At 37.7% G+C, this 24,862-nt stretch overlaps 4 protein-coding genes across 5 annotated transcripts in view; 3 read left to right on the forward strand and 1 right to left on the reverse strand.

Annotated features, from left to right (window-relative positions):
* The window catches only part of LOC126770155 (hemocytin), a 55,423-nt gene extending 48,733 nt beyond the window's left edge, over nucleotides 1-6,690 (forward strand). Inside the window, exons 61-75 of the mRNA XM_050489347.1 lie at nucleotides 91-220; nucleotides 802-888; nucleotides 1,311-1,473; nucleotides 1,545-1,655; nucleotides 1,730-1,948; nucleotides 2,024-2,121; nucleotides 2,251-2,454; nucleotides 2,620-2,739; nucleotides 2,814-2,972; nucleotides 3,941-4,087; nucleotides 4,464-4,668; nucleotides 5,083-5,256; nucleotides 5,612-5,764; nucleotides 5,981-6,157; nucleotides 6,338-6,690. Coding sequence (XP_050345304.1) covers nucleotides 91-220; nucleotides 802-888; nucleotides 1,311-1,473; nucleotides 1,545-1,655; nucleotides 1,730-1,948; nucleotides 2,024-2,121; nucleotides 2,251-2,454; nucleotides 2,620-2,739; nucleotides 2,814-2,972; nucleotides 3,941-4,087; nucleotides 4,464-4,668; nucleotides 5,083-5,256; nucleotides 5,612-5,764; nucleotides 5,981-6,157; nucleotides 6,338-6,465 — 2,275 coding nt within the window. The 3' untranslated portion in view covers nucleotides 6,466-6,690. The remainder of the gene's footprint in view (nucleotides 1-90; nucleotides 221-801; nucleotides 889-1,310; nucleotides 1,474-1,544; nucleotides 1,656-1,729; nucleotides 1,949-2,023; nucleotides 2,122-2,250; nucleotides 2,455-2,619; nucleotides 2,740-2,813; nucleotides 2,973-3,940; nucleotides 4,088-4,463; nucleotides 4,669-5,082; nucleotides 5,257-5,611; nucleotides 5,765-5,980; nucleotides 6,158-6,337) is intronic.
* A 977-nt stretch (nucleotides 6,691-7,667) lies between these two features.
* On the reverse strand, nucleotides 7,668-13,855 carry LOC126770194 (uncharacterized protein F54F2.9). The gene is made up of 8 exons (XM_050489449.1): nucleotides 13,569-13,855; nucleotides 13,306-13,454; nucleotides 12,944-13,115; nucleotides 11,945-12,171; nucleotides 11,361-11,535; nucleotides 10,991-11,221; nucleotides 9,400-9,549; nucleotides 7,668-7,945 (listed from the first exon to the last, which is right to left on the reverse strand). Exons 1-8 carry the CDS (start codon nucleotides 13,698-13,700, stop codon nucleotides 7,814-7,816), a joined length of 1,368 nt encoding a protein of 455 aa, XP_050345406.1. The 5' UTR covers nucleotides 13,701-13,855; the 3' UTR covers nucleotides 7,668-7,813.
* Nucleotides 13,856-15,879: 2,024 nt separating this feature from the next.
* Nucleotides 15,880-20,942, forward strand: LOC126770196 (uncharacterized). Of its 2 annotated transcripts, XM_050489456.1 has the most exons (8): nucleotides 15,880-16,105; nucleotides 16,811-16,859; nucleotides 17,541-17,695; nucleotides 18,185-18,398; nucleotides 19,073-19,190; nucleotides 19,452-19,519; nucleotides 19,762-19,941; nucleotides 20,123-20,942. In XM_050489456.1, exons 2-8 carry the CDS (start codon nucleotides 16,857-16,859, stop codon nucleotides 20,651-20,653), a joined length of 1,269 nt encoding a protein of 422 aa, XP_050345413.1. In that variant the 5' UTR covers nucleotides 15,880-16,105; nucleotides 16,811-16,856; the 3' UTR covers nucleotides 20,654-20,942. The 2 variants fall into 2 exon arrangements, with proteins under 2 accessions (XP_050345413.1, XP_050345412.1); XM_050489455.1 differs by lacking the exon at nucleotides 16,811-16,859 and having other exon boundaries at nucleotides 15,884-16,105.
* Nucleotides 20,943-21,366: 424 nt separating this feature from the next.
* Nucleotides 21,367-22,998, forward strand: LOC126770232 (YEATS domain-containing protein 4). Its single transcript, XM_050489509.1, has 4 exons — nucleotides 21,367-21,538; nucleotides 21,606-21,887; nucleotides 22,038-22,224; nucleotides 22,707-22,998. Exons 1-4 carry the CDS (start codon nucleotides 21,491-21,493, stop codon nucleotides 22,883-22,885), a joined length of 696 nt encoding a protein of 231 aa, XP_050345466.1. The 5' UTR covers nucleotides 21,367-21,490; the 3' UTR covers nucleotides 22,886-22,998.
* Nucleotides 22,999-24,862: the final 1,864 nt, after the last annotated feature.

Raw genomic sequence — 24,862 nt, forward strand, 5'->3', positions numbered from 1 at the left:
TATATATGTAGACTACATATATACCACGATCCTACGATATATAGTTCATTATGCAAGTGAAAATTAAAAAGAACTTTCCTCGTTTTACAGCGAGGCCCCTCTCGTGTACCGACCGTGCGTGGACTGTGAAAGGACTTGCGACAACCACGACGAACTCAGAGACAACCCTAAGAAGTGCGACAAAGAACCGATTGAAGGATGCTTCTGTCCGGAGGGAAAAGTTAGTATGATGTTATTTCCTCACTTAAACCTCACTGAGAGTCGTTCGGTGTGTGTGTGGTGTTCTATCTTTGAATTAAAAGTGTGTCTAACCTATATTGTAAATTCTTTTTACGGTACAGTAACAGCTTGTTAATGTCCCACTGCTGAGCTAAGGCCTCCTCTCCCTTTTTTTTGAGGAGAAGGTTTGGAGCTTATTCCACCACGCTGCTCCAATGCGGGAATTTCAATGAAATTAGACACATGCAGATTTCATCACGATGTTTTCCTTCACTATCAAGCACGAGATGAATTATAAACACAAATTAAGCACATGAAAATTCAGTGATGCTTGCCCTGGTTTGAACCCACGATCATCGGTTAAGATTCACGCGTTCTAACCACTAGGCCATCCCGGCTCATCATCAAAAAGGATTTTGTTGTCATTAATTATTAACGAAGTTTAGTTCATTAGTTTTAAGAAATATTTAAATGACTTAAGGATTATATTTGGATTCAGTTTGTTTTGATTTCAGTTCTATAAAAATTAAACCTTATATTTTTTTTTTTATTTTTAAATATAAATATTTGAAATTAATTCAGGTAAGAGTTAACAACACGTGCATCGAACCGACTAAATGCTTCCCGTGTGACGCGAACAAGGAACACTACGCCGGCGACGAGTGGCAGGTGAGCCGTTACTGCACATGTTCCTTATTGAATTGACGAAACCGTTTACAAACTAAACTATTGATATATTACGTCTTATGGGAAATTATTAAACTCGTATTACTCTTTACTTTTTAAAGAATTACATCAGTACCAACTTATTTTATATACTTATAGTGTCACATAGCCATTACGTCACCAACTTTAAACTAAAATTCTGTATACCTTGTGCCCGAAGTTACACTAACTCGCCCTTGAACACAATAGTATTATTGCCGTTAGCGGTATATTATATGATCAGCGGGTGGGAGCTACCAAGACGGGCTCGAACAGAGACCTACCGCCGAGTGAACCAAATTTTGTGTCCATCTAGGAAATTGTTTATTCGTTTTAGCCAGCTTCATATTTAAACCGTTCACTAAAATCTTGCACGTCGCGCGCAGGAGGACGCGTGCACGAAATGCACGTGCAGCAAGCTGTCCGCGGAGTCGCGCGCGCACGTGGCGTGCACGACGCAGGCGTGCGCCGCGCCCGTGTGCGCCGAGCGGGGCGAACTGCGCGCGCAGCCCGCGCGGCCCGGCGCCTGCTGCCGCCAGTACTTGTGCGGTGGGTCGCCGCCCGGCCGGCTCGGAGACAACGAACTGCACAGAATATTTATTTGATCGTTTGTATTGCAGTCGAGAAACCACCGGATGAAAGATGCGAGGAACCTAAGAGGATGGAGTGTGGGTTCGGACAGGTGCTGAAGCAGAAGACCAAACCGGACGGGTGCAAGGAATTTGCTTGCGGTAAAAATAAATCCAAATATGTTTTTTGCTTTCGATGTCAATACTTATTTCTTAACGCAGTAATTCATCCGCAGAATGCAAACCGGAGAGTGAGTGCGAGAAGCTCCCCGACGAGAGCGAAGTGGAGATGTTAGAACCGGGAATAGAACGCGTAGTGGACACCACGGGGTGCTGCCCCCGCGCTGAGCTCGTGTGTGTTCCACAGAACTGCCCACGACCACCGACTTGCCAAAAGTACCATACGCTAGAAACTACGAATGTCACCGGCCAATGCTGTCCGGAGTATAAATGCGGTTTGTACCGATCAGCTACTCCAACACTATTGCAACAAACATTGGCCCAAGGTTAACAACGTTTATATTTCACAGAACTGCCGAAGGACAAGTGTGTGGTGACCCTCGAATGGGAAGCTGCTGCAAAGGGCGGTGAAAAACAAAGAGCGATACCTCAAGTGATGCTTAAGGATGTAAGTTTAAATAAATGTTATCTAAACGAAATCAATTACATTATTTATGACATTTTACCAATACTACTCGTATTACTCTTGTTTTAAAAATTATGATTAGTAACAAAACTATTTTTCATTTAATACAAGATGGATTCCGCCTGGCTGGACGGTCCCTGCCGTTCCTGTCGCTGCGAGTCGTCCCCCCTGGGCGCAGTGGCGCAGTGCTCCGTGACGGAGTGTCCCGCCGTCGTCTCCACCGAGCAGTTCGTGCTGGAGCCCCGTCCCGTGCCCTTCGCCTGCTGTCCCGCTGCCGTGCACGTCGCCTGCCGGGACGGTGACAATATATACAAGGTGAAACAAACTCCACGATTATAAAAAGTTCTGCCATCGGCAGACAATATATGCTCATCCATCAAAAATAAACCATTCATAAGTTTGAGAGAATCATTCATCAATCGTTTTTCTCAAAAAATATTTATTTAAATTAATAGAACCCACCCAAATAATATATAATAGGTTGGCGAGAACTGGACGTCACCCTACGACCCCTGTGAATCGTACAAGTGCTCGGAAGTCGAGGAAGGCAAATTGGAGAAGATCACAACCGTACAGAACTGTCACACCGATTGTCAACCTGTGAGTACCAGCAATGTTTCGGATATATATGTAGAAAAGCTTTATCTAAACTCAAAGACAATATTATTAAACAGGGTTGGGAGTACTCACCTGCGCCGGCAGACAGTAAGCAGTGCTGCGGACAGTGCCAGCCCGTGGCGTGTGTGGTGGACGGCGTCAAGAGAGACATCGGGACCTCCTGGACGTCACCAGACTTCTGCACGAACTACACCTGCGCTAATCTCAACGGAACTGTGAGTTGTATTATTCACTTTTGTTATTTTACTTAAGTTAATAAATATCTTAAACGAAGTGGAAGTATTTATTACCAGCATAAGAAACATTGTGTTGATGAGTTATAGAAAAATAAAGAGGTCTGAAACTGAATGTTTGCTGGGAAAATGCCTCCTTTCGTTTCAAAGAGTAGGGTTTTTCCCCAGCGCTGCTCCTCTGCGGACTGGTCATAAATTTCACGTGGCACTTAATCCGACATGAACGATAATGTAAGCTAGCAGTAACAGTCTATTAATGACCCACTGCTGGGCTAAGGCCTCCTCTCCCTTTTGAGGAGAAGGTTTGGAGCTTATTCCACCACGCTGCTTCAATGCGAGTTGATAGAATACACATGTGGCAGAATTTCAATGAAACCAGACACATGCAGGTTTCCTCGCGATGTTATCCTTCACCGTCAAGCACGAGATGAATTATAAACACAAATTAAGAACATGAAAATTCAGTGGTGCTTGCCCGGGTTTGAACCCACGATCATCGATTAAGATTCAATCGTTCTAACCACTAGGCCATCTCGGCTCTGTTAGCTAAGTTCTTGAAAAATTGGTCGAACTTTAAATTTGAAACTTCGCTCATCGGATATTAATAGCGGAATTATATGCATAAGATGAGTTACATCTTATGCATATAATTCATATAATACGTAAGTGATAACTTTACCTATTAACCCTATCTTTAGTACCTTTATCAATACTTTGATTTCAATCGATTTTTTTATTTGGAATCTATTTTATTTCAAATTATGATTTTTTTTTATAATTATTATTTTTTATAATATTATGTAATTAATATATACTATGTACACACTAGCAATTGATATACGCGTTTGTTTTTTAATACTGTGTTGGTAAAAAACCGATGTACATATCAATGGACATATTGCTTAAAAATTAATAAATAGTATAACTGTCTTAATATGTATATTTTTCAGCTTCAAGTGCAAAGTAAGAACGAATCGTGTCCCGAAATACCGGACGCTGTTAAGAAACAGTTCGTCCTGAGTGAAGAGAAGATTCCAGGGGAGTGCTGTCTGAAGCAGGAGCCGATCGCTTGCCGCGTTGGAAACAAAATTTATCAGGTGCGTATTTTATTTTAATAATAACCTAATTATTATATTTAAAGCCGTTAACAAACAATTGTATAGTAACCACGAATTATTAATATTAAATACGAAAAGCTTATAAGTACACATTTATTTTCAATGGGTTAAGTCCTCTTGGATTGGTTCAAACAGTACTCGCAGCTTTTATTCAGGTTTGAAGGAATTAAGTGAAATTACGGGCACGATGGCTTAGAAAGTATATGTACCTGCTGATGGTATAAAAAATGGTATATTTCTTTGTGCCTATATCTATCGAAGGTCGATCATTCGCCATTATTTTGCCAGAGTGCCTATCTGCTTAAAAATACAACACTTACGTTCGATGTCTCACAATATTAATGTAAACACACAGGAGGGTCAAACGTGGCCGTCGTCCGACCCGTGCAAGAACTACACGTGCGCGCGCGACGTGCGCGGCCTGTCGCTGGCGGCGCGCGTGGAGGCGTGCGCGCCGGCCTGCCCGCGCGGCTGGAGGTACGTCGGGCCCGCCGCCCGCGCCTGCTGCGGCCGCTGCGTGCCGGACAAGTGTGTGGTCGGCGACGAACTCAAGGAGCCTGGTAACTTGGACTCCTCCTATTTTGTCCTAGATGTCCGATGTATCTTTGAACCAGTGGCTATAACCTGTTGGACTGCAGTTCGTGAGGTTCTAAGCTTAAAACCCTGGTCGAGCTAACGAAATTTATTAGGACTTTTTTTTCCAGGAAATTTATATCTATGTTTGCACATATAAGCGCCTGCACTATGTAACCTCACGCACGAATCACAATATTGGTCATATTAATAATTAATTATCGGTCAACCGAAATCAAGAAGAACATCAAAATGACAACTTGTTTACCATTAATACGTAATCGCTTGTATACGCACTTATTATTTTTAAAATAAAAAGAGTTCGAAATATATATTTCCAAATGACGAGATAAAACAGTGTACAGTTTTGAAGATACGAAACTAAATGTTTAATATGATAGGCACAACATGGCAGTCCGCCGACAACTGCACGACGTTCACGTGCGAGGGGGCGGAGGGCGAGGTGTACACGACGTCGGCGCTGCACCCCTGTCCCGACGTGTCGGCCTGCGCCCCAGAGGACCTCGTCAACGAGACCTGCTGCCAGGTGTGCAAGGAGAAACCTTCTTCACTCAGTGAGTATGGTCTGATAATCATTTACGAATTTCATAATACTACATATGACATATAACAGAACCCAGTGGCTATCAGTATATGAAAATATTCCTACATAATATTAATTATATTAGATACATAGGGATGATTAAAAATGTTGCCATCCTCAAAATATTTGAATGAATATAATATAATGAACCATAGTGAACTATGATATAACTTTTGTCTTTTAGGAATTTCAGTGTTGACATATGTAACGATTATATTTCATAAGTAGTTCCAATATTAGGAAATTCTCTTTAACTTGGCTCATCTCGAAATTTAAATGTCACCGATAGTGAAATTGCATTTTGAAAGTTGTAATTGACTTTCCAGGCACATGCGTACCGAAGCCGATGCCCAAGAGCGAGACGGTCGGTCTGATCAGAGTGCATATGGGTGTGCACGGCCTTTGCGTCAACAACGAACCGCTCGACGGATTCCAGGAGTGCAGAGGCTCGTGTGACTCCGGAACTCTGTATAACAACCGTGAGAGAAATTCGTTTATTTTTATTTTTTATTTTGATTCTTCTTTTTTATATTAGTTTTATTTTTACTGCCGTTGAGCAAATGCGTCAAGTTCTACTTTATTATTTATGATAAATTGTCTCATATTAACACCGAGGTCGCAATTGCCGCGTATTTCACGTAAAACCTCACACTATCCAAATACTAACTGTAATTCTACTGCTCCCCCCCCCCCCGAGACCGGCATCCACGACTCGTCGTGCGAGTGCTGCCAGGCGACGCGCTACGCGCCGCTGCTGGTGTCGCTGCGCTGCGCGGACGGCTCGCGGCAGGCGCACCGCGTGGCCAGCACGGCCGCCTGCGCCTGCGCGCGCTGCGGGCAGCCCGCCGCGCGCTGGTACCCCAGCAAGACCGGTGAGGCCGACCACTTCCCCGTATAAATGTACCTTTAGTTTTCGATGATGTGGCCTATGAAACCGTGATACGCAGGGCAAGCTATAAATATTCAATTTAAAAACCCGAATGTTCGCTTTCCCTTATTTTGTTTTTCTAAATATAAACCAAAGTAGTAAAGTAAAAAAATATATCGTGCAGGTTACTCGCAAGCGACCAACCAGCCGACGCCTCACTACGGGAGCCAGGAGTCCAAGGAGCCCGACGAGTACACCGTGCCCGACATGTTCTTCCGCTACGGGACTGCGGCCCCTCGCCGTCAGTTCTGATCGTCACCTAGTCATTTCGAAGAGGGGATAGGAATTAAATTAAAGATTTTGTGACTTTATGCTTGCGAAATACTTCGAATGCGTCCTTTATGTCCAATATAATACAACATAAACATCCAAAAAAATATAACTTTCGTATTGATTATAAAATGTATTAATGGAAGAAATATCCAGTGATGTTAATCAGTTATTATTGTAAATAACGAATAAAACAACATTGATAAATTATATGTGTTTCTTTATCACAATTTTGAATTTCAAAATTAATTTAATTCGAACATCGAACAAGTTATGACCACAGATAATTAAAACTACCACAGACGTAAATTACTATTACATTTTATTGTCACAACCGTAGAAAACGAAAGTGAAACACAACTACAATTTCACACACACTATCAAATTGACCAAGAAATATTATCTCGAATAGTTAATACTGAAAAGAAATTAGAAAAGTACGTACAATAATCTACATTGAAAACTTAATCATTAATTAAATCTGTTATTCTTCTCCGTTGGAAGTGTCCACGTTTAGTTCTAGTATTTTTTATTCCTTCTCTTATCAGCTTTAGTTAATACATAACTGTACCTCTCCTTATAATCATCCTAATAAATATAAAAAAACTTTGACGGATAGCCTTTGACTCGTCAAGGGGTTGATAGGCAAGGAAGAGACGAGAGCAATTTTTGAAACAATATTTTATTAAAGGCCTTACATCAAACGTTATGTAGCGCTTGGTGAAAGTTTTAGATATATGTGCTATCAATCAATATTATTCTAAAAGCAGTGTTAAATGGTCTTTACTACTCCTGTGTTCGGCTACACATACGTCATTTATGCTGTTAAAGATTGTCTTATATACAGATGAGATATAATTTTAAAAAAAGGATCGCGTCTTGATTGCTTACGAAGTAATTGGAATACTTTGCCTGAGTCCGTATTTCCTGATAGGTACAACGTTGGTGTCTTCAAATCCAGAGTGAACAGGTCTCTTCTGGGCAAGCGTGCTACATCCTAGACCGTGTCGATGCTTAACATCAGGCAAGTCAACGGTCAAACGCTGGCCTATTAAAGATTAAAAAAAAGACCGCGTCCTTTGGCTATATAAAAAAATTATTAAAAAATATTCATTTTGGATTTACTGTAAAATGTAATAATAAAACAAAATTGTCAGAGATGTTTATCATTTATTATTGAAAATAACAAATAATATAATATTGATAAATTATGCGTTTTTTTTTTGTCACAATTTTTAATACCAATAATGTCATTCGTACACCCAATTAAGAAAAGCGAATAACTTTTGTCCACAGATAATTAATACTACCACAGATTAGTTAATACATTTTACTCTTCTTCATCAATCTGATTATCATTTTCGTTGGAAGATTCCGCGTTTAGTTTTTGGGTTTCTTCTTCCTTCTGCTTCTGTTTTCTTAACATCTCTGATAAATATTTGCACCTCTGCATACACTCCTCCTAATAACAAAAAAATGTTCTTTATTTCAGTAGACTCTTATAAGCAATTTTGAATGCATATAGGTGTCAACTGTCTATAACACGTTACAGAATTAGGTAGCAGTGGAAGGGTATATGGAGCTCGCCGGTGTCCAAGGCGCCGAGTGCGCCCCGAACATCGGAATACCCACAAAAAAACCAGCGGTACCCTTTCCGTCTGAACGAGGAGCACCACGAGATCGCTTGCGCATACTTTTTTTTCCGCTGGAAAAACGCATTTACGCGTTTCCCCCACTTGAAGTGGGGGAAACGCGTAAATGCGTTGAAGGCGCCGGAATACCCACCAAAAAACCAGCGATACCCACACCGTCTTCCACCGTCACCGTCCCACCTGCGAATCAAGGCTCGCTGGGCTAGAGCCCTGACCCGCTCCACCTCCGCCAATCCTGGACGGTCGCCACTCGACCTCGCTTCCACCCGGAACCGGTACACTTCCGCAAGCACCTCTGCCTGGATTTCCCAAGGCGGATCGCTCGCGAGAAGTGTCGCTGCCGTCCATGACACTGTACGGTAACCACGTATCGCTCTCACCGCTATGACTCTCTGTGGTCTCCGAAGAAGAGCCTTGTTACGAGCAGTGAGAGCGTCCACCCAGATGGGTGCACCGTACAGCGCCATGGAGCGCACCACACCAGCGTATAATCGCCGGCAAGGTGTTTCCGGCCCTCCTACGTTGGGTAGAAGGCGGCCTCGCTTGCGCATACTACCGTGACGCTCTGAAAATTTTATTACACCTCGCCCAAGGAAAGATTTATTGACTTGTCGGGGTCCAAAATTTGGTATTACATGTTGTCTGTCGACTTTGTTTCTATTAAAATAAACAACATAACTGGCTTCGTACATCCGATTAAGTTGAAACTTCTGGAATTACGGTATAGTAACATAAAGGCAAAAAAATGCGGCAAAAAATTACAGAGACATTGCAAAGCCGGTCAGATATTACATAAAGCAGTTACGTAAACACATCATATTTAAAAAGTCCATTGAAATACTTCATTATCAATCACAATGACTAAACGACCATTCACGCGGAAAATTACTTTCAACTACACTTTCATTTTCGTCACACTTAACGATTAACTTTATTTAAAATATTGAATATTACAAGTGACTTGCATAACTTGATAACGTAACGCTAATTTTATAATTAATAAAGGCAATAAAAGCATTAGTAGCTTGTAAAAATATATATGATAGTCAAAGTAACAGCCACACACACACAAGATGTAATTATGGTGTTCACGGCTTATTACGAATTTAGAAATGATTTATAAAGTAATCAAGTACAAAGAGACGCCGCTTAGTCTCACAAGTTGGCGACGTATCTTCAAAGTTACAACTAATGCCACTTACCACCTGGAGACACATTTGATGCGTGACTTTCACCTGGTAATAACTGCTACGAAAAGACGTACCTTGGTCTTCCCGGGCACGGCGTTCGCGATCTTCTGCCAGCGGTCCCCGGGCGCTCCCTTGGGACTCTTGGCGAGGGCGGCCTCCAGCGCGCGCTGCTGAGTCTGAGACCAGTTGCCACCGCTTGTCTCCTCCGCCTTACGGGTCTTGACCTGCGAAATGACACTTGCTTTAACGTCTATCTAACTGCACTGGTTCTCAAACCGTGCTCTGCGAAACACTTAGTGAATCACAAGAAAATCATATAGAAAACTGTATTTGTTTTATAAAATTGACATTGAAGCAGAGACAATTCGCATTCGCGAATTATTGGCTACACTCCCCATCCTGACACGATAGAAGATTTTTTAGGTTTTCCACAGGATTTATGCATATGAACGACTGTTTCTTTTATTCGGAATTTTTATTATTATGCTGTTAAAAATATTCTTCGCAGTAATTATCAGCTCAAATCGAAATGAAAAGGCCAAGATCCTCGTGGCTGTGCCACCACTGCCTTGAGAATGACAACGTCAATCAATCAATCAATCAATCAACAGCCAATCGTTGTCCACTGCTGAACATAGGCCTCTCCCAAGGTGCGCCAAAGCTCCCTGTCCTCCGCCTTCCGCATCCAGTTGGTGCCCGCCACCTTCTTAAGGTCGTCGGTCCACCTGGCTGGAGGGCGCCCTACGCTGCGCTTGCCGATTCGCGCTCTCCACTCTAGGACTCGTCTGCTCCAACGGCCATCGGTCCTACGACATACGTGACCAGCCCACTGCCACTTCAGCCTGCTAATTTTGCAAGCTATGTCGGTGACTCCGGTTCTTTTCCGGATAATCTCATTTCTGATCTTATCCTTCAAAGATACTCCGAGCATAGCTCGCTCCATAGCACGCTGAGCGACTTTGAATTTGTGGACTAGTCCCGCAGTTAGTGTCCACGTTTCGGCACCGTATGTCATGGCAGGTAAGACGCATTGGTTGAAGACTTTCGTCTTCAAACATTGCGGTATAGACGACTTGAGGACTTGACGAAGGTTGCCAAATGCTGCCCATCCCAAGCGAATTCTTCGATCGGCTTCCTTCTCGAAGTTGTTCCTACCGACTTGTATTATCTGTCCTAGGTAGGTATATTCACTAACAACTTCGAGAGGTTTCCCCTCGACGTATATCGGTCCCGGCACGACATGACAACGTCAGGGAGGAAAGAAATTTCAAGTTTAGTGTTACCAAAATTCAAAAAGACTAAGAACCAGTCTGACTTTACTGACTCAACGTCAAGGTCGCCGTTGCTGCAGAAATTCGATAGCTTAGATTTATATTTGGCAAATCCAATACCCGTACATTATCAAAATAGAATTATAATATTATAAACTCTTTATTTACCTTAAAAACATTTTAGATTTTGTTATAATATATCATCAACCTTATCTAACTTTGGAATTTAATTGATTATCCATCACTATCACTGAAGATTATTATTATTGAAATTAAAGTTAATTTGTTTTTTTAAAAAAAAAAAACAAATTACATAATATTAACTCGACAGTAACCTACAAAATACTTATCTCAGTAATTATAACAGCTGTTTAAAATGAACTAAGAGTCTCACCTTTTTAGGTGGTTCAGGAGGTGTTTCTTCGGCTTGATCTTGGCCAGGTAACTTGTAGCAATTCTCCTTAAGCTTGGCAGCCATGTGAGTAACTTCAGGAACACTCCTCGACATAGCCTCGGCTATCCTCTCCCAACGTTCAGCTGCACCAGGCGGGTACTTCTTAACTAGACGGACTAGTTCCACCAAATCATCGTCCGTCCAGAGACCTCCCGATATCACTGGAGGTGCCTGCAAGAATAAGATAAACATAATTTTTAAGAGATATATAAAATAGCATTTGTTATTAAAAACTCAAAACAAGATAAAAATAGTTTGGAAAACAATGTATTATTGTGGTATAACATATCTGTTGATGAAAAAAACTCACAGGTTTAACGGGAACAGCCACCGGAGCTACATCGTCCGGCTCCGAGGCCGGGTCCAGCAGGCAGTCCCTGGCGGGCGGCACGAAGGCCCTGCGCCTGCGCGCGGCGCTGCTGGCCTCTGCGCGGGCCTCCGCTGCCGCCGCTTCACGCTCCGCACGGATACGGTCTTCTTCTTCCCTATCAATATAAACACAAAGGCTTAAACTTTATAGTTGAAAAAAATTAATTGAAAGCTCAAGCCTAAAAAAATAATTAATTTGATGTGCTTCCTTTTCTAGAGTTTAATAAAGAAAATATAGAAAAAATGAACTTTATTATAATTTGTATACTGTTGTATTTCTTACTATGGAATTAGCTAGTTTAACACTTATCGCACAATATTATTGGTCTTTAGATTGGTGTTGTGATATCATTTACCTATTGCATTGATTGAAACTTTTTACATTCCAACTATTTTTAGTGTACTATGTTTTATGCAACAAATAAACTATCTTGTTATATAAAGAATATATTAATTATATATATATATATATATATATAGTGTGCGATAAATTATGAATAAATAAATATTAATAATACCACTCACTTTCTCTTTTTCCTCTTCTCCTCTTCAATCTTCTCTATCCTCCTTCTTTTTAATTCGGTTATACAATAAGGTATCGCTGTGATAGACCACCAAATTGCTCTCGGTATTTGAAATGGTAGAGTGTCCTTTATACTAGGTTTTGGTAACTTTTCTAATATTTCTGCTATACCAGTATCAAAGCCTGTCTTTCTGAAAAACTTCTTACCCCGACTATTTAAGATATGCTCCTGTTAACAAAATTAATTAAAAAAATTAGCACAAAGCCTATAAATATATATACTTACTCAGCACAGCATTTTTCTTAATTTTAGCATGAATTGCATATAAAAATAACATATATAATAAATATGAGAGTTTGTTTGTTTATTTGTTTGTTACACTTTTTCATCTTAACTACTCAAACGATTAACCAGAAAATTGCATAAACAATAACAGAGCCCTCATCCCTAATACCAATAATAGTATTTTTATTAGTTTCATGACCCATTAAAAATCCATCTTAAAAAAAAGTATATAAATACATTTTTGGAAGTTATAGCACAGATCTAAACATATCGGAAGATTGAAAACAAATGATATGGATATTGAAGATGGATAGCTCCAAACCTTTCTCAAAAGGGAGAAGAGGCCTTAGCCCAGCAGTGGGACATTAACAGGCTGTGACTGTTATTGATATTTATATACCCATACATGTCTGTGTAATATACAGAGACATTTTAGTTATGAAATAGTTTGCAATGTTTATCCAGTTACAGACAGACAACAGACAGTTTCACTGCCAATCATCAATAATAATTTGGGTATTGCAGTTTGAGGATTAAATAAGCTAATCTAATTACAAGACACCAGGGGTATAACACCTTAGAATTACCCAGCATGGTGTCAGTGTACATACACTTATTATTGGTTTAAGTGATTTAGTTAAATTAACAAAATTATAACATCTATTTATAAATGCTAAAATTTTATTAAGCATATGTTTAATATAAATCTACTTACAGCTGTATACCTCTTTTCTAAATATGCAGCCCACCCAACAGCATACTGTCCAAATGTTATGATTACGAAAAGTATTATCGAACCCTCGGCCAAGCCCATCTTTCTCACATGTCTATAGTAATAAACTGCAGACCTCCAGTTTGGAAGACCATTCTTGAGGACCTCATTATACCTGATTAACGATAAAACTAATTTAAAGAAATATGTTACAAATACTGATTTTAAGAATAAATAATTGCAGATTAAATATACATAAGGCCAATATCAAATTTAATAAATTTATGTTTTTATTTAATTGTTTAATAATTTATTTAATAGGTTTAAAGCTCAAAAGGATAAAGTAATGGTGTTTAAGTGATTACTTCTCTCGTTTTCCTGGATCTTTAAGAATGTTATGAACCGACACTAGGTTCCTAAACTGAACATCTGCATCAGGAGCGTCGTTTTTATCCGGATGAAGCTTTAATGTTAGCCTTTTGAAGGCTGCTTTGATTTCAGATTGTGAAGCATCCTTAAGAAGAACAACAAAACAATCAACAAGTATAATTTATGATCTTACGTTCAAAACGTAGAATTTTATTTATCTGGCGTATTTAGGAAAATGTTACAATAATTTATCACCTACCTTTAAAACTCCCAATAATTCATAAAAATTCTGATTCACTTCTTCAACCACGTCGAAAACTTCTAAATCATCATCATTCCAAGCATAGGCACTTAATATTAAAGTAAAAAATAATATAACTCCACAGCGCATTTTGTTTTATTTTATAATAAATAGTTTGACCATTTAACACATGAATTACATGATTTGGTACATCGATAAGGTGTACCGCTCTGAGTCCTGACTGATTTTGACTTATTATAATTCGCAATGATAAGATTAAAATGTCACTAAATGCGAAATGTCACAACGTTGAACGTCGTCAAAAAATGACGTTTAGAATCGGTTGTAGGTAACAAGTGTCTTAGGACACGTTCATTTTTGGGCTTTTGTCTGTATTAATAATATCGATTCGAAATATTTTTTATCTAAAACATATAGACGGAGCGATGTTCAATTTGTTATAAGAAAGTGTTGAAGAAAAGAATGATAGTGATTATTAATACGGATTTAAAGTATTTTAATTTTACTTAACTTTTTATATATATATAAAACTGAAGACTTTAGTTAGGTATTTCATTTATATTTACTTGTAATTTAGGTCAAAATATGTACTTCACCGTATCTTCATATCACTTTACAAAAAAATTAAATCGATTTAATTAATATTTATTTGTTTTGTCTATAAATATAACAATAGGTAATTTTTATTATACTAAACGCCGGACGATATTCAAATTGGAGAATAATATTTCGAATTAATAAGTTGTAAATTTAGTTTTTGCATAATTCCACGCTCATATATTTTTGTTTTTTGCTGGCCAATAATTGATTTTTCTATCAAGTAATTCTTCTTAGTAGAACAAAGTTTGTAAGAGTACAGGGCTTACACTCAGGTGGCTCGGAAAGCACGTAAAGACGTTGGTGTCTTTCCTAGTCCTGCACTCTCTCAATCGTGTCAGATTACTCTCCCCGTCGGATTAGGAGAGTAAAGAAATAGAGGCAGGATATAAAAGCTTATGACCACTGTGGTCAGAATCGCTCATGAAACAAAATTATGATGAACCCTGATTCAGTCATATATTACCTTATCAGATAATGAGAGTGAGGATAATAGAGATATATAGATATATAGAGAATAGAATAAATTTAGTCTAGCGAGCTACATTAGGGCTCATGTTAGAATAATTAATTTCTAGGGTCGCCGTCATTGAAATCGATGAGAAAGACTATATATATAATAAAATAAGTTAATACATGGAAAATTATTATTGTGAAATCGTGGCCTTTTACACGCAGGCTAGGCCGCGGGTGGAAACTAGTAGATATAAAAAATGATATCATCATTAATTGTACATATTCCTAACAGAATAAATTAAAATAGGACGAGCAAAAACACCTAGCATGGAAGATTCACCAAATCCCTTGCATATTGTGTTTTTTCCATTAGCCTATTGCCAATGGGCTTTATATTCAACTAGTTTCTGCCCACGTTTTCACACGTGTATTGGAGGGGGGGTGGGGGTATTGGGTTCCCTGTGTCCTTTTCTGACTACCTATACACAAAATTACCTGATGAGTGGTTAAGTTTAGACGAGAAAGCGTAACAAACAAACAAACTCACTTTCGCGTTTATAACATCAGTAAGGATTTACAATTTACTTTAAAATCTTAAAAACAGAATATTTTAAAAATATTATGATTTTTCTATTTTATTTGTACGACAAATTCATCAAAATGTAGATCTACAAAGAAACAATTTGAGGATAATTTGCTTAAAAAAATTTCAAGGTCGTAGCAATAATTTACCTATCAAGGCAATTCAGATGTACAGTATTATCATTGATTTTCATCGACCCTGGAGTTCTCCACATAATATAAAATATACTATAACATGGGAGTTTTTCTACTCTTTCTTACAAGTTCACGTAGACAATTTGATGTGAGAGGGATGGCAAATCACGCGTCATAGATATCCTTTATAAAATCTGTGCCTGGATGCAATTGCTAGAAATTGGTTCAATATTCTATTTGAGGAATGACTCTTCTATGACTGGTCAACGCTCATTTCGCCATTGAATGCCTACAGAATATTATACGACTATGTTCCTTACAGTTTAGGTTTTATGGTAGCTTACGCATTGCAAACTTCCGCTGAAATACACAAGCTTACAGTGTATTTCCTCTAGCGACCAATGTAAATCGAGCTCAGTGTATTTGAGGAGGCTTACACGCCCGGACGGGGATGTGAAGGGCGAGACGGGTGGGGAGGACCTAATAAAGTGGCCATTTCTGTTATATGTGCAAGAAAATTCAGTTTCACACGGCCCCGCAAGGGGGTGATACGCGGCGCGGGGATGGCGTCCCTCAAATAAATTTTCATTATTCCCAGCGACGTGTTGCAAGGTGCAGTTGCATCGTGCATCTAGATTGAGTCTAGCATATTATGTGAATAGATTCTATTATCCATGCCGTGCCCAACCCCGCTCCTCGTGATCACCATGATTTTTCTTTGCCTCGGTGTTTCTATGCTGGGGATTATATCGAACAAGCCGGCTGTAAGTCTTATTATTTGTTGGTATGCATGTGTCAATGAAATTAATGTCACCTAATTAGGTACTATGTTTAGTGGGTCATCATTTTTAATATCCATTTAACATATTTTATGTATTAATTATATTTATATTTAATTTAACAATCGCAGTTTATAACATAAATTCTTATATGAAGTTTCAATTCTAAGGTTCTATTGCACAAAAGTTCCGTTCATCTTATCTTGTCAATTTAATAAAAGCGTACCTAATTGCGAAATGAGTAACATTAAAATATAGATTTTAATATTAGTATGCAATCTGTATTTGAAGAAAGTTTTTCAAATAATATGGCTTACAGCTATTTATTGTAGAACCTAATTGATAGGAGCTGATTTGCAAAATGGCTTTTTCGAATGCCGATTGCTTACTTAGGTTTTGACAGCCGATCGATCGGCGGGAAAACATGCGCCTTACGCTCACGTGAAAATTTCGCGCGAAAGATACAATCACTGTTTTCTCGATGTGAGCAGTATCATGCATTATTGTTGGCATTTGTATAATTTTAACGACTAACTGAAACTGCAAAAATAAATTTTATCCAATGTTTTTTTTTAAATATATCTACTATTCTCTACTGATTTGCCTATTCGTAATGTGAATTGTCCTTTATTTTCATTTTACTTGGACTACTGTTTTTTTTTTAATTTGAAGCTATTCTTCTTCTACCAGGTCTACGACTCTGTTGGATCTTTTCCTGCGTGATCAATTGGAAAACATGGTATTTTTGTTTGAGCATGTGTTTTGTTATAGCTACAATTTCATTAGTCGCACACACGAAGCAAAGCAGTTATTTACACAATATTAAAAATAATTATACATCTGATATAGTAAACCATTTTAGCTCTTAGTATCAAATTATAAATGTAAATAATAATTTAGTGCTTTTTTTAATATTTAAACATAAAATTACTTTTTTTTAAATAATATTTACTTTTAATTTTAAATGAAAATAACGCTTAAAATTAAGCTTAAATAGAGGCTTCTATATCTATAAATATTCCAACATAATTTTACATAGTGTAAAGAGCATATTTCTAAAAATTAGGTTATGTTCAAGCATGATCTCTGAAGACATTTTTTTTTTATTTTAACGCAATTTATAGCTTTTATTATTTTTATTATCCAAGCAGTTACAATTGAAGCCAATTAGTTTAGATTTAACTCAATACGCGTAAAAACATAGAAGCGCGAAGATTATTGTTATTGTATTTACGTACATATATAAAATGACTTCGAATAAAACTACATATACAAATATCGTAAATATACGAAGACTTATTTGTAATGTTGAAAAAGGAACATAAATAATAATTATCTATGAAAGCTATTTATCGGTTCGTTATGAATTACACACCTAATATGTTTTGTAACATAACAGAATATATTTTTTAATTATCAGTGTGCGGCCGAAACTCCTTGCTCGGATGGGCAGCTATGCCCGCCGCAATGGGAATGCTGCGATGAAGGTTGTTGCGCGCCAGCCACGAGCCCCCCACGTCACGCCCCGAATGATCCTATGAACGATGTTTTCAATAATTCCTGGTATACACAATGGTAAGATTATCTTTTCTCAATCAGTTCAATACATACACATATTCATTCATAGGAAGTATTGGTAACGGCGACCATAAAAAAATGAATAGCGAGCTGTATCTATTAAGAATATCTTGTCAGAAAACGCCGATAATATTCCTTGCTTGATCCGAGACTTGAACTGAGGACTTCGGGATCGGCGTTATAAGATAGATAAATACAGACGAGTCACATTAAGACCCTGACACCATTATCAATTGGGAAATTTTCATCGCAATGAGGTCAATGTAACAACATTTTGGCTTGGTTACAAGTTTTTTTATTACAATTCATTTTGTTGTCATTCGATTTATAGTTAGCTTTTGATCTACTTATACACATACAGTAAGACATTTACTTCAATTTCTTTATATTGATTGAAACCTTGTATCCCATTACTATATTTACGCTTTGCTATTTATGCAAGCCTTTACAATTTATCGTGACAAATCATTAGATTATTTGCTTCAGGGAGGTGCTGTTCCTCTTGGGTACTCTAGCCGGGATCCTGGTGTGTTGCCTTTGGTGCCTGGTTTACAAGCGTCCATCTGGCGTCTACATGTGTTCATTCGCTTGTTGCATCCCTCGTAACCGCTCCGACCGCGACTCTGCTGGCTCCGTGTACCCTCCCCCGCGCTACAGCCGCTGTGGATCCATACACCAGGCGCCACCACCGTATTCTGAAGTGATATTTTTGTTGTGAACTTATTCAGTTGAAAGTATTATTAATTTCGCTCTTAAGTTTTTTAGAATCTCTTTTTTTATTTTAAATGATAATTCTTCTAGGCTATTCATTACAGTGTTGCATGTTTGGTGCACGTGTGTATGCTTCTTATTGAAAATAAATTAAATGTTACTATGATCATAAAGTCGAGATGGCTCAGTGGTAAGAGCGCGTGAATCTTAACCGATTATCATGGGTTCATTTGTGATTATAATTCATCTCGTGCTTGACGGTGAAGGAAAACATCATGAGGAAACCTGCATGTGTCTAATTTCGCTGAAATTCAGCCACATGTGTATTCCACCAAACCGCATTGGTGCAGCGTGGTGGAATAAGCTCCAAAACCTTCTCCTCAAAAAGGGAGAGGAGGCTTTAGCCCAGCAGTGGGACATTCATAGGCTGTTACTATGACCATAAAATAAAATTTAGGTTTCCGCAAAAATGGAAAATAATTTATTCGGTATACTTCAAACAATAACAATCACTACTAATAGTAATAAGAAATTCATTTGTCCTGATTAATAATTATTTTCCAGTATTCATTCATTAACTTTTTTAAAGGTAATGATAATAGGGGGCTACACGTGTAATTCTTTTCTATTTCCATTCAATACATCGTAAATAATCTTTGCCAGGTTACGTCAAAACCAGACCTCTATCCGCTCGTTATTACATGCGGAGAAGGAGATGGCAAAGCCGGAGGAAGCTATCTTATGGTTCACTACTTTAGAAACTATGTAATTCGCGCACCAGGTAAATATTTTTTAAACAAAAATCAATATTGTATTTTATAATCCTTTATGGCATATTCTTAATTCATTACTAATAAACATAGTATATTCATGAAAAATAAATAAAAATTTACACGTGACGTGATCGATTCGTTATCCCGACCAACAGCCGAGGCAATATGACTGCTATTGCAATCTTTATCAAAAATCAACTATTAGTTAGAAGTCCAAGTGTGAAAGTATAATTACTTTTTAGATTAATGGACGTTATATAATTTCACAGGATCCCTATCAGCTACAAGTACAGCAGAATCCCTTAATTCTAGTTTTATGTGTAACGCAGCAAATGAGGTAAGTTAAATAAATATATTTTTGAATTTTTTTTTTATTTAAAACATATTAAATTGGATTTAATAATAATGACTTAAAATATATTATATATATAGTAGTCAACAGTCGATAAAGCAAATTGTAGAATAATTTCTGTATTCTCTTTTTTCTATATTCTATAGGAGAGCAGGCCAAACCATTTGGTCGGTATAGTAATAAGTGTTTGATGTGTTTGTTGATATTCAGTATGATGTCTTTCACAGGTAAATTCTATAATTCCACCACCATATTCGTGTGCGAGTAACTGCGGGGAGTGCGGCGCGGGGTGCGGGGCGGCGTGCGGCGCGGGCTGCGGGCGCGGGGCGCTGCGCTCCATGACGTCACTCGCGGAGCCGCGGCGACGAGAGCACGGCGCCTTCAGAGAGAATATCATGACCTCACCGGTATCTACATAATATTTATGTATTAGTCTTACTGCAAAATATCCTTAATTTAGAATTAATATAGCTAAAAAATTATTATTTATTCAATACGTTTAAACATAATTAATTAAAACTAGTAAATGTTACATGTGCCTAAGCAAACTTAAAAATATATATATTTACTTATATTTTTTAAACTCAGGATCAAAATTACGATCTGGAGTTGGACCTCATCGACTGTGAACTTTACTGTGATGGAGGTTGCAAGCCACGACTCGGTTCGTCGCCTCCACCACGTCAAGCGTCTCCCAACAACGATGACAATTATTGTGAACGCGCCGCATACCTCCGACACCTCTTCCTAACATCTCCAGACACACCGGGAGGATGTGAGTCACCACCGCAACCCACGAGCCCGACGCAATCAAGGGAGTCAACTCTCCGAAGACAGATCGACGAAAGATGCCAAAGAAGACACGACCTCTTCCGAAAAACTCCACGAACTAGAAAATCGAGCTTATATATACCACTTTCAAAAATACCTCCCGGAACAAGAAAACTGTTGACAAGATCTGCTCCAGCTACACCGAGTGGAGCTCTTGTACCCAATTTATTAAATTTTACACAAAGAGTCTCAGCTTCGAGGCTCAGTTCGAGATCATCAAGGCTGGAAGAGGAGAACGACCCCTTGTTGGCGGACGTGGAATCCTCGCGCATGGATCATAAATTTTAGAACACCTCGCTGCGTAATATTCAAATAGCATCTAATTAATGAGTGTTTCAAAATAGATGTTCGTGACTGTACCCTATCTTACGGCCTAGTTTCACAACCCCAATCAGCTAACAGCAATCTTGTGGGGATCATCCAAATCTCAATGTTGTGATTGTTTATAATATGCTCTATCGCGAACACCGCGACGTAGCTAGCTAAATGTTATTCAATTATATTACTTCTAAGGAATGAGCTTGTTGGACCATTGTTCACTTGCTTTTATTATTATATTATTATATGTCAAATTAGATTGCGTTTGTTTTATTTTCGGACCTACTTATCTTCTCATTATCTTAATCTTAATTCTATATTGTATATAGGTCTAGTAAATAATATTTTTCAAACAAATATTGCTGATACATTAAAAAATTATACAAATAAGCTCAAATACAAGTTTTATCCTCTCATCATGTGATGAGAGGATAAAACTTGTATTTGAGCTTATTAATAATACCGTATATGTACACGGTATTATTTTATTTCCTAATACTTTTTTAGGTCAAATAAAATAAAAAATTATATTAAAATAAAAAGTATTATGCAATTATGAATTTCTACTATCAATTATGAATTACGACTTCAATTACGAGCATCAATTCCTCCTTGTGAACACTCCTTTACCAAATAATTATCTGTAGTCGTAATTGATGTTGTCAGTTGTCATTTAACAAATTGACAGTGACACTGACCTATTGAGGTTAGGTTTGTGTTTACTAACAAAATTTAAATTATTTTGAACAAATTATAATATAAATATCAGCAATCGTGGATACGAATTTCTCTAAACCTGATTTAGTTATGAGTTTACCGACAGACTTCGGTCCGGATTCTGGTGGTAGAGTAAAGGTTTGTAAATGAAATTGAATTCTTTTACTAATACCTTTTATCCAATAACACCATTATTTTACTTCAGGGTCTGGTCATAGTAAAGCCAATAGTTTATGGTAACATAGCTAGATATTTCGGAAAGAAACGAGAAGAAGATGGTCACACACATCAGTGGACTGTATACGTTAAACCCTACGCCAATGAAGACATGTCGACGTATATTAAAAAAGTACATTTCAAACTGCACGAGAGCTACGCAAACCCAAATAGAATAGTGACGAAACCGCCATACGAATTAACAGAAACTGGATGGGGTGAATTCGAAATTGTTATCAAGATATATTTTCATGATCCTAATGAACGCCCTGTAAGTATGAAAGAGTATAAATAAATATAATTCATGGATGTAGAAAGTAATTTATGACTACAAATTTTATATTATAACTTTAAAACTTACATCAATTGAAAAAACAGTATTGCTACTTTATGCATCTTAAAACAATTTTAAATAATATAGGTAACGCTGTACCACATTCTCAAACTATTCCAATCGCCTGTAAGTGAAGGCACTCCACCGGTGGGTCGAGCACTCGTTAGTGAATCATATGAAGAGATTGTATTCCAAGAACCGACGCAACTTATGCAACACTTGCTAAACAATGTAAAGCCCATTACTAATGGGCAATGGACACATGATACTAACTGTGAGTTTATTGTTTTTTAGATATTCATTTACTTCTTTAAATTTCAATTCTTCTTCTACATTGTGACACTCTTGTCAGAGCGGTCGTAGTCGCCATGAAGTATTATGAATTATTCGTCGCAGATGTTATTCACCTCACGAGCCTTCGCCATATGTCCCTGTTAGTGGTGAGCCTGGTGCATTCATGCATAGGACCGCCAACAGTTGTTTTTATTTGGTCAGTCTGTCAAATTTCAATTGCTAAATACTAAAAATGTAAAAAGTTATGGATAATGTGAACCTTAAAGCAATTTTACAATTGTGAATGAGGATTATTGTTGATAATTTAATATATAAAAGAGAAGTCCCAGCAGTGGGGCTGTTTACTTTATATTTTATTAATAATGTTATTGTTACCCTTTAACAAATAAGTAAAATTACAATTTTAAAAGAATCAAACCTGAGACTTGGCTATCAAATGATAATCTAATGTTTTCTTTTTAGTTGAAGAAAAGAAAGAAAAGACATTAGAAAGAGTAATCTCAGCTCAAACGAAGGTTAGAGGTGAAATATCAGATCTTAAAGAAAAATTGCAACTAGCAAAAGAAACTATATCAAAATTCAAAGATGAAATAGCGAAGCTTCAAAACAACCCGGCCTCTAGTATTCTCTCTGGCATTTAAGAAAGCATGTTTAGTTTTCGTATTTAAATATAAATAAATTTAAACGAATTTTTTAAATAAGATATACAATTGCCTATGTAACACATTCAATTGAAATACAAACATTTTACTCACTTGCTTTTTTAAATTTGTTTTTAATGTACCTTTTGCATAAATTACTTATGTATAAAAAACTATAGCCAAATAAATCGCTTACTATTTGAGTATGAATAGTGTAGTTCATGTTTTCATATTTAATTAAATATGGATCGAAGCCGAGATGGCCCAGTGGTAAGAGCGCGTGAGTCTTAACCGATGATCTTGGGTTCAAACACGGGCAAGCACCACTGAAAATTCATGTGCTTAATTTGTGATTATAATTCATCTCGTGCTTGTCGGTCGAGGAAAACATCGTGAGGAAACCTGCATGTGTCTAATTTCACTGAAATTCTGCCACATGTGTGCAAATGCCCATCACACCGCCGCGAGTTCAACGCTTGCTAGCTAAAATGTAACGGGCCTCTCGGTTAAATTTTAATACCTTCGTTGTGACTATATTTGTGCCTAAGCAATAATAACGTATGTGATATTGTAAGTGAATTTATTGTCAAGAATATTAAATTTACCTGTAGATATTTTTATCTACTGCGACGTGTATATTCGTGCTCAGCGAGTCAAATTACATAAGCATACATAATTTGAAGGAAAAAGCGGTAGGTGCTTTTCGGAACGGATAATATTTCTTTAAAATATTGTAGATACTCAAAGGCCAAAAAATAGGCCTATTATTATTGGGATAGGTAGATCATATTGTTTTATTGTCACCATGTGTCTTTTGTTTATTTAACTATCCACTATTTACGTGTTTATTATTGTGACAGAGTTATCTGCCGAGTTATAGGTCATACTTACACATAGCCTTGTGGCGTTCTGTCATTAGCAATACTATCCAATTAAAAATGTAGGATGAAACCATAAACAATTTAGTACTTTTTAATTAATTGACATAATATTTCTAATACATACATACGCAGTTCATACTACATTGGTAAATCATGTCGATATTGTTAGTATCAGTATCACTTAACAGTAATTTTAAAAATATAACATTAATATTCAGGAGTTGTGTGCGCTGCGATTTTCTTTTTTTTTACGTAAGAGAGGGCAAACGAGCAGGAGGTTCACCTGATGGAAAATGACTACCACCGCCCATGGACACCTGCGACACCCGAGGGCTTGCCGGCCTTTATAGAGCGTACTAATGTACGCACTTTTCTTAAAGGTTGCTATGTCATGTCGTTTCGGAGAAGTTACCGGTGAAAGCTGGTTCCACAGAGTGGTTGTGCGAGGCAGGAAATTCCTAGGATATCGCGCTGTTGTGGATTTGCAGACATCACATTTCCAGACACAGAGGATGGAATTTAGAGTTCTGGCTCGATGTCCGGTGGTAAAATTCAGCAGCCGGGACTAATCCAAGCAATTCCTTAGAACATTCCCCGTGATATATGCCAATTCATAATATCGTAATGTCAAATCCGGTAAAATACGACCGTACGCGTGTTTTTTCGTTTATTATGGCGTACACACGACTTCGTCGTAATAATTTAGCTGGAATTATTGATTATTTTGTGCAAAAAATACATTTGCATGTTTGTAGGTGCGGATTGTTAACACTAATAAATTACTAATTTAAAAATAATAACACTATTATTTCTCAGTTAAGTGTTTAGAATGCGTGAATCTTAACCGATGATCGTAGGTTCAAACCCGGGCAAGCACCACTAAATTGACGGGCCGGTTGGCGTGGTTGCTAGATACTTGCCTTTCACACAGAAGGTTGTGGATTCGGTTCCCACCAAGGACAGACATTTGTATGCATGAACATGACTGTTTGTCCTAAGTCTGGGTGTAATTATCTATATGAGTATGTATTTACAAAAGAAAAGTAGTATATGTAGAATATCAGTTGCCTGGTTTCCATAGTACAAGCCCTGCTTA

The sequence above is a fragment of the Nymphalis io genome, chromosome 8 (genome assembly GCF_905147045.1).
Source record: "Nymphalis io chromosome 8, ilAglIoxx1.1, whole genome shotgun sequence".
In the NCBI taxonomy this organism is placed as follows: domain Eukaryota; kingdom Metazoa; phylum Arthropoda; class Insecta; order Lepidoptera; family Nymphalidae; genus Nymphalis; species Nymphalis io.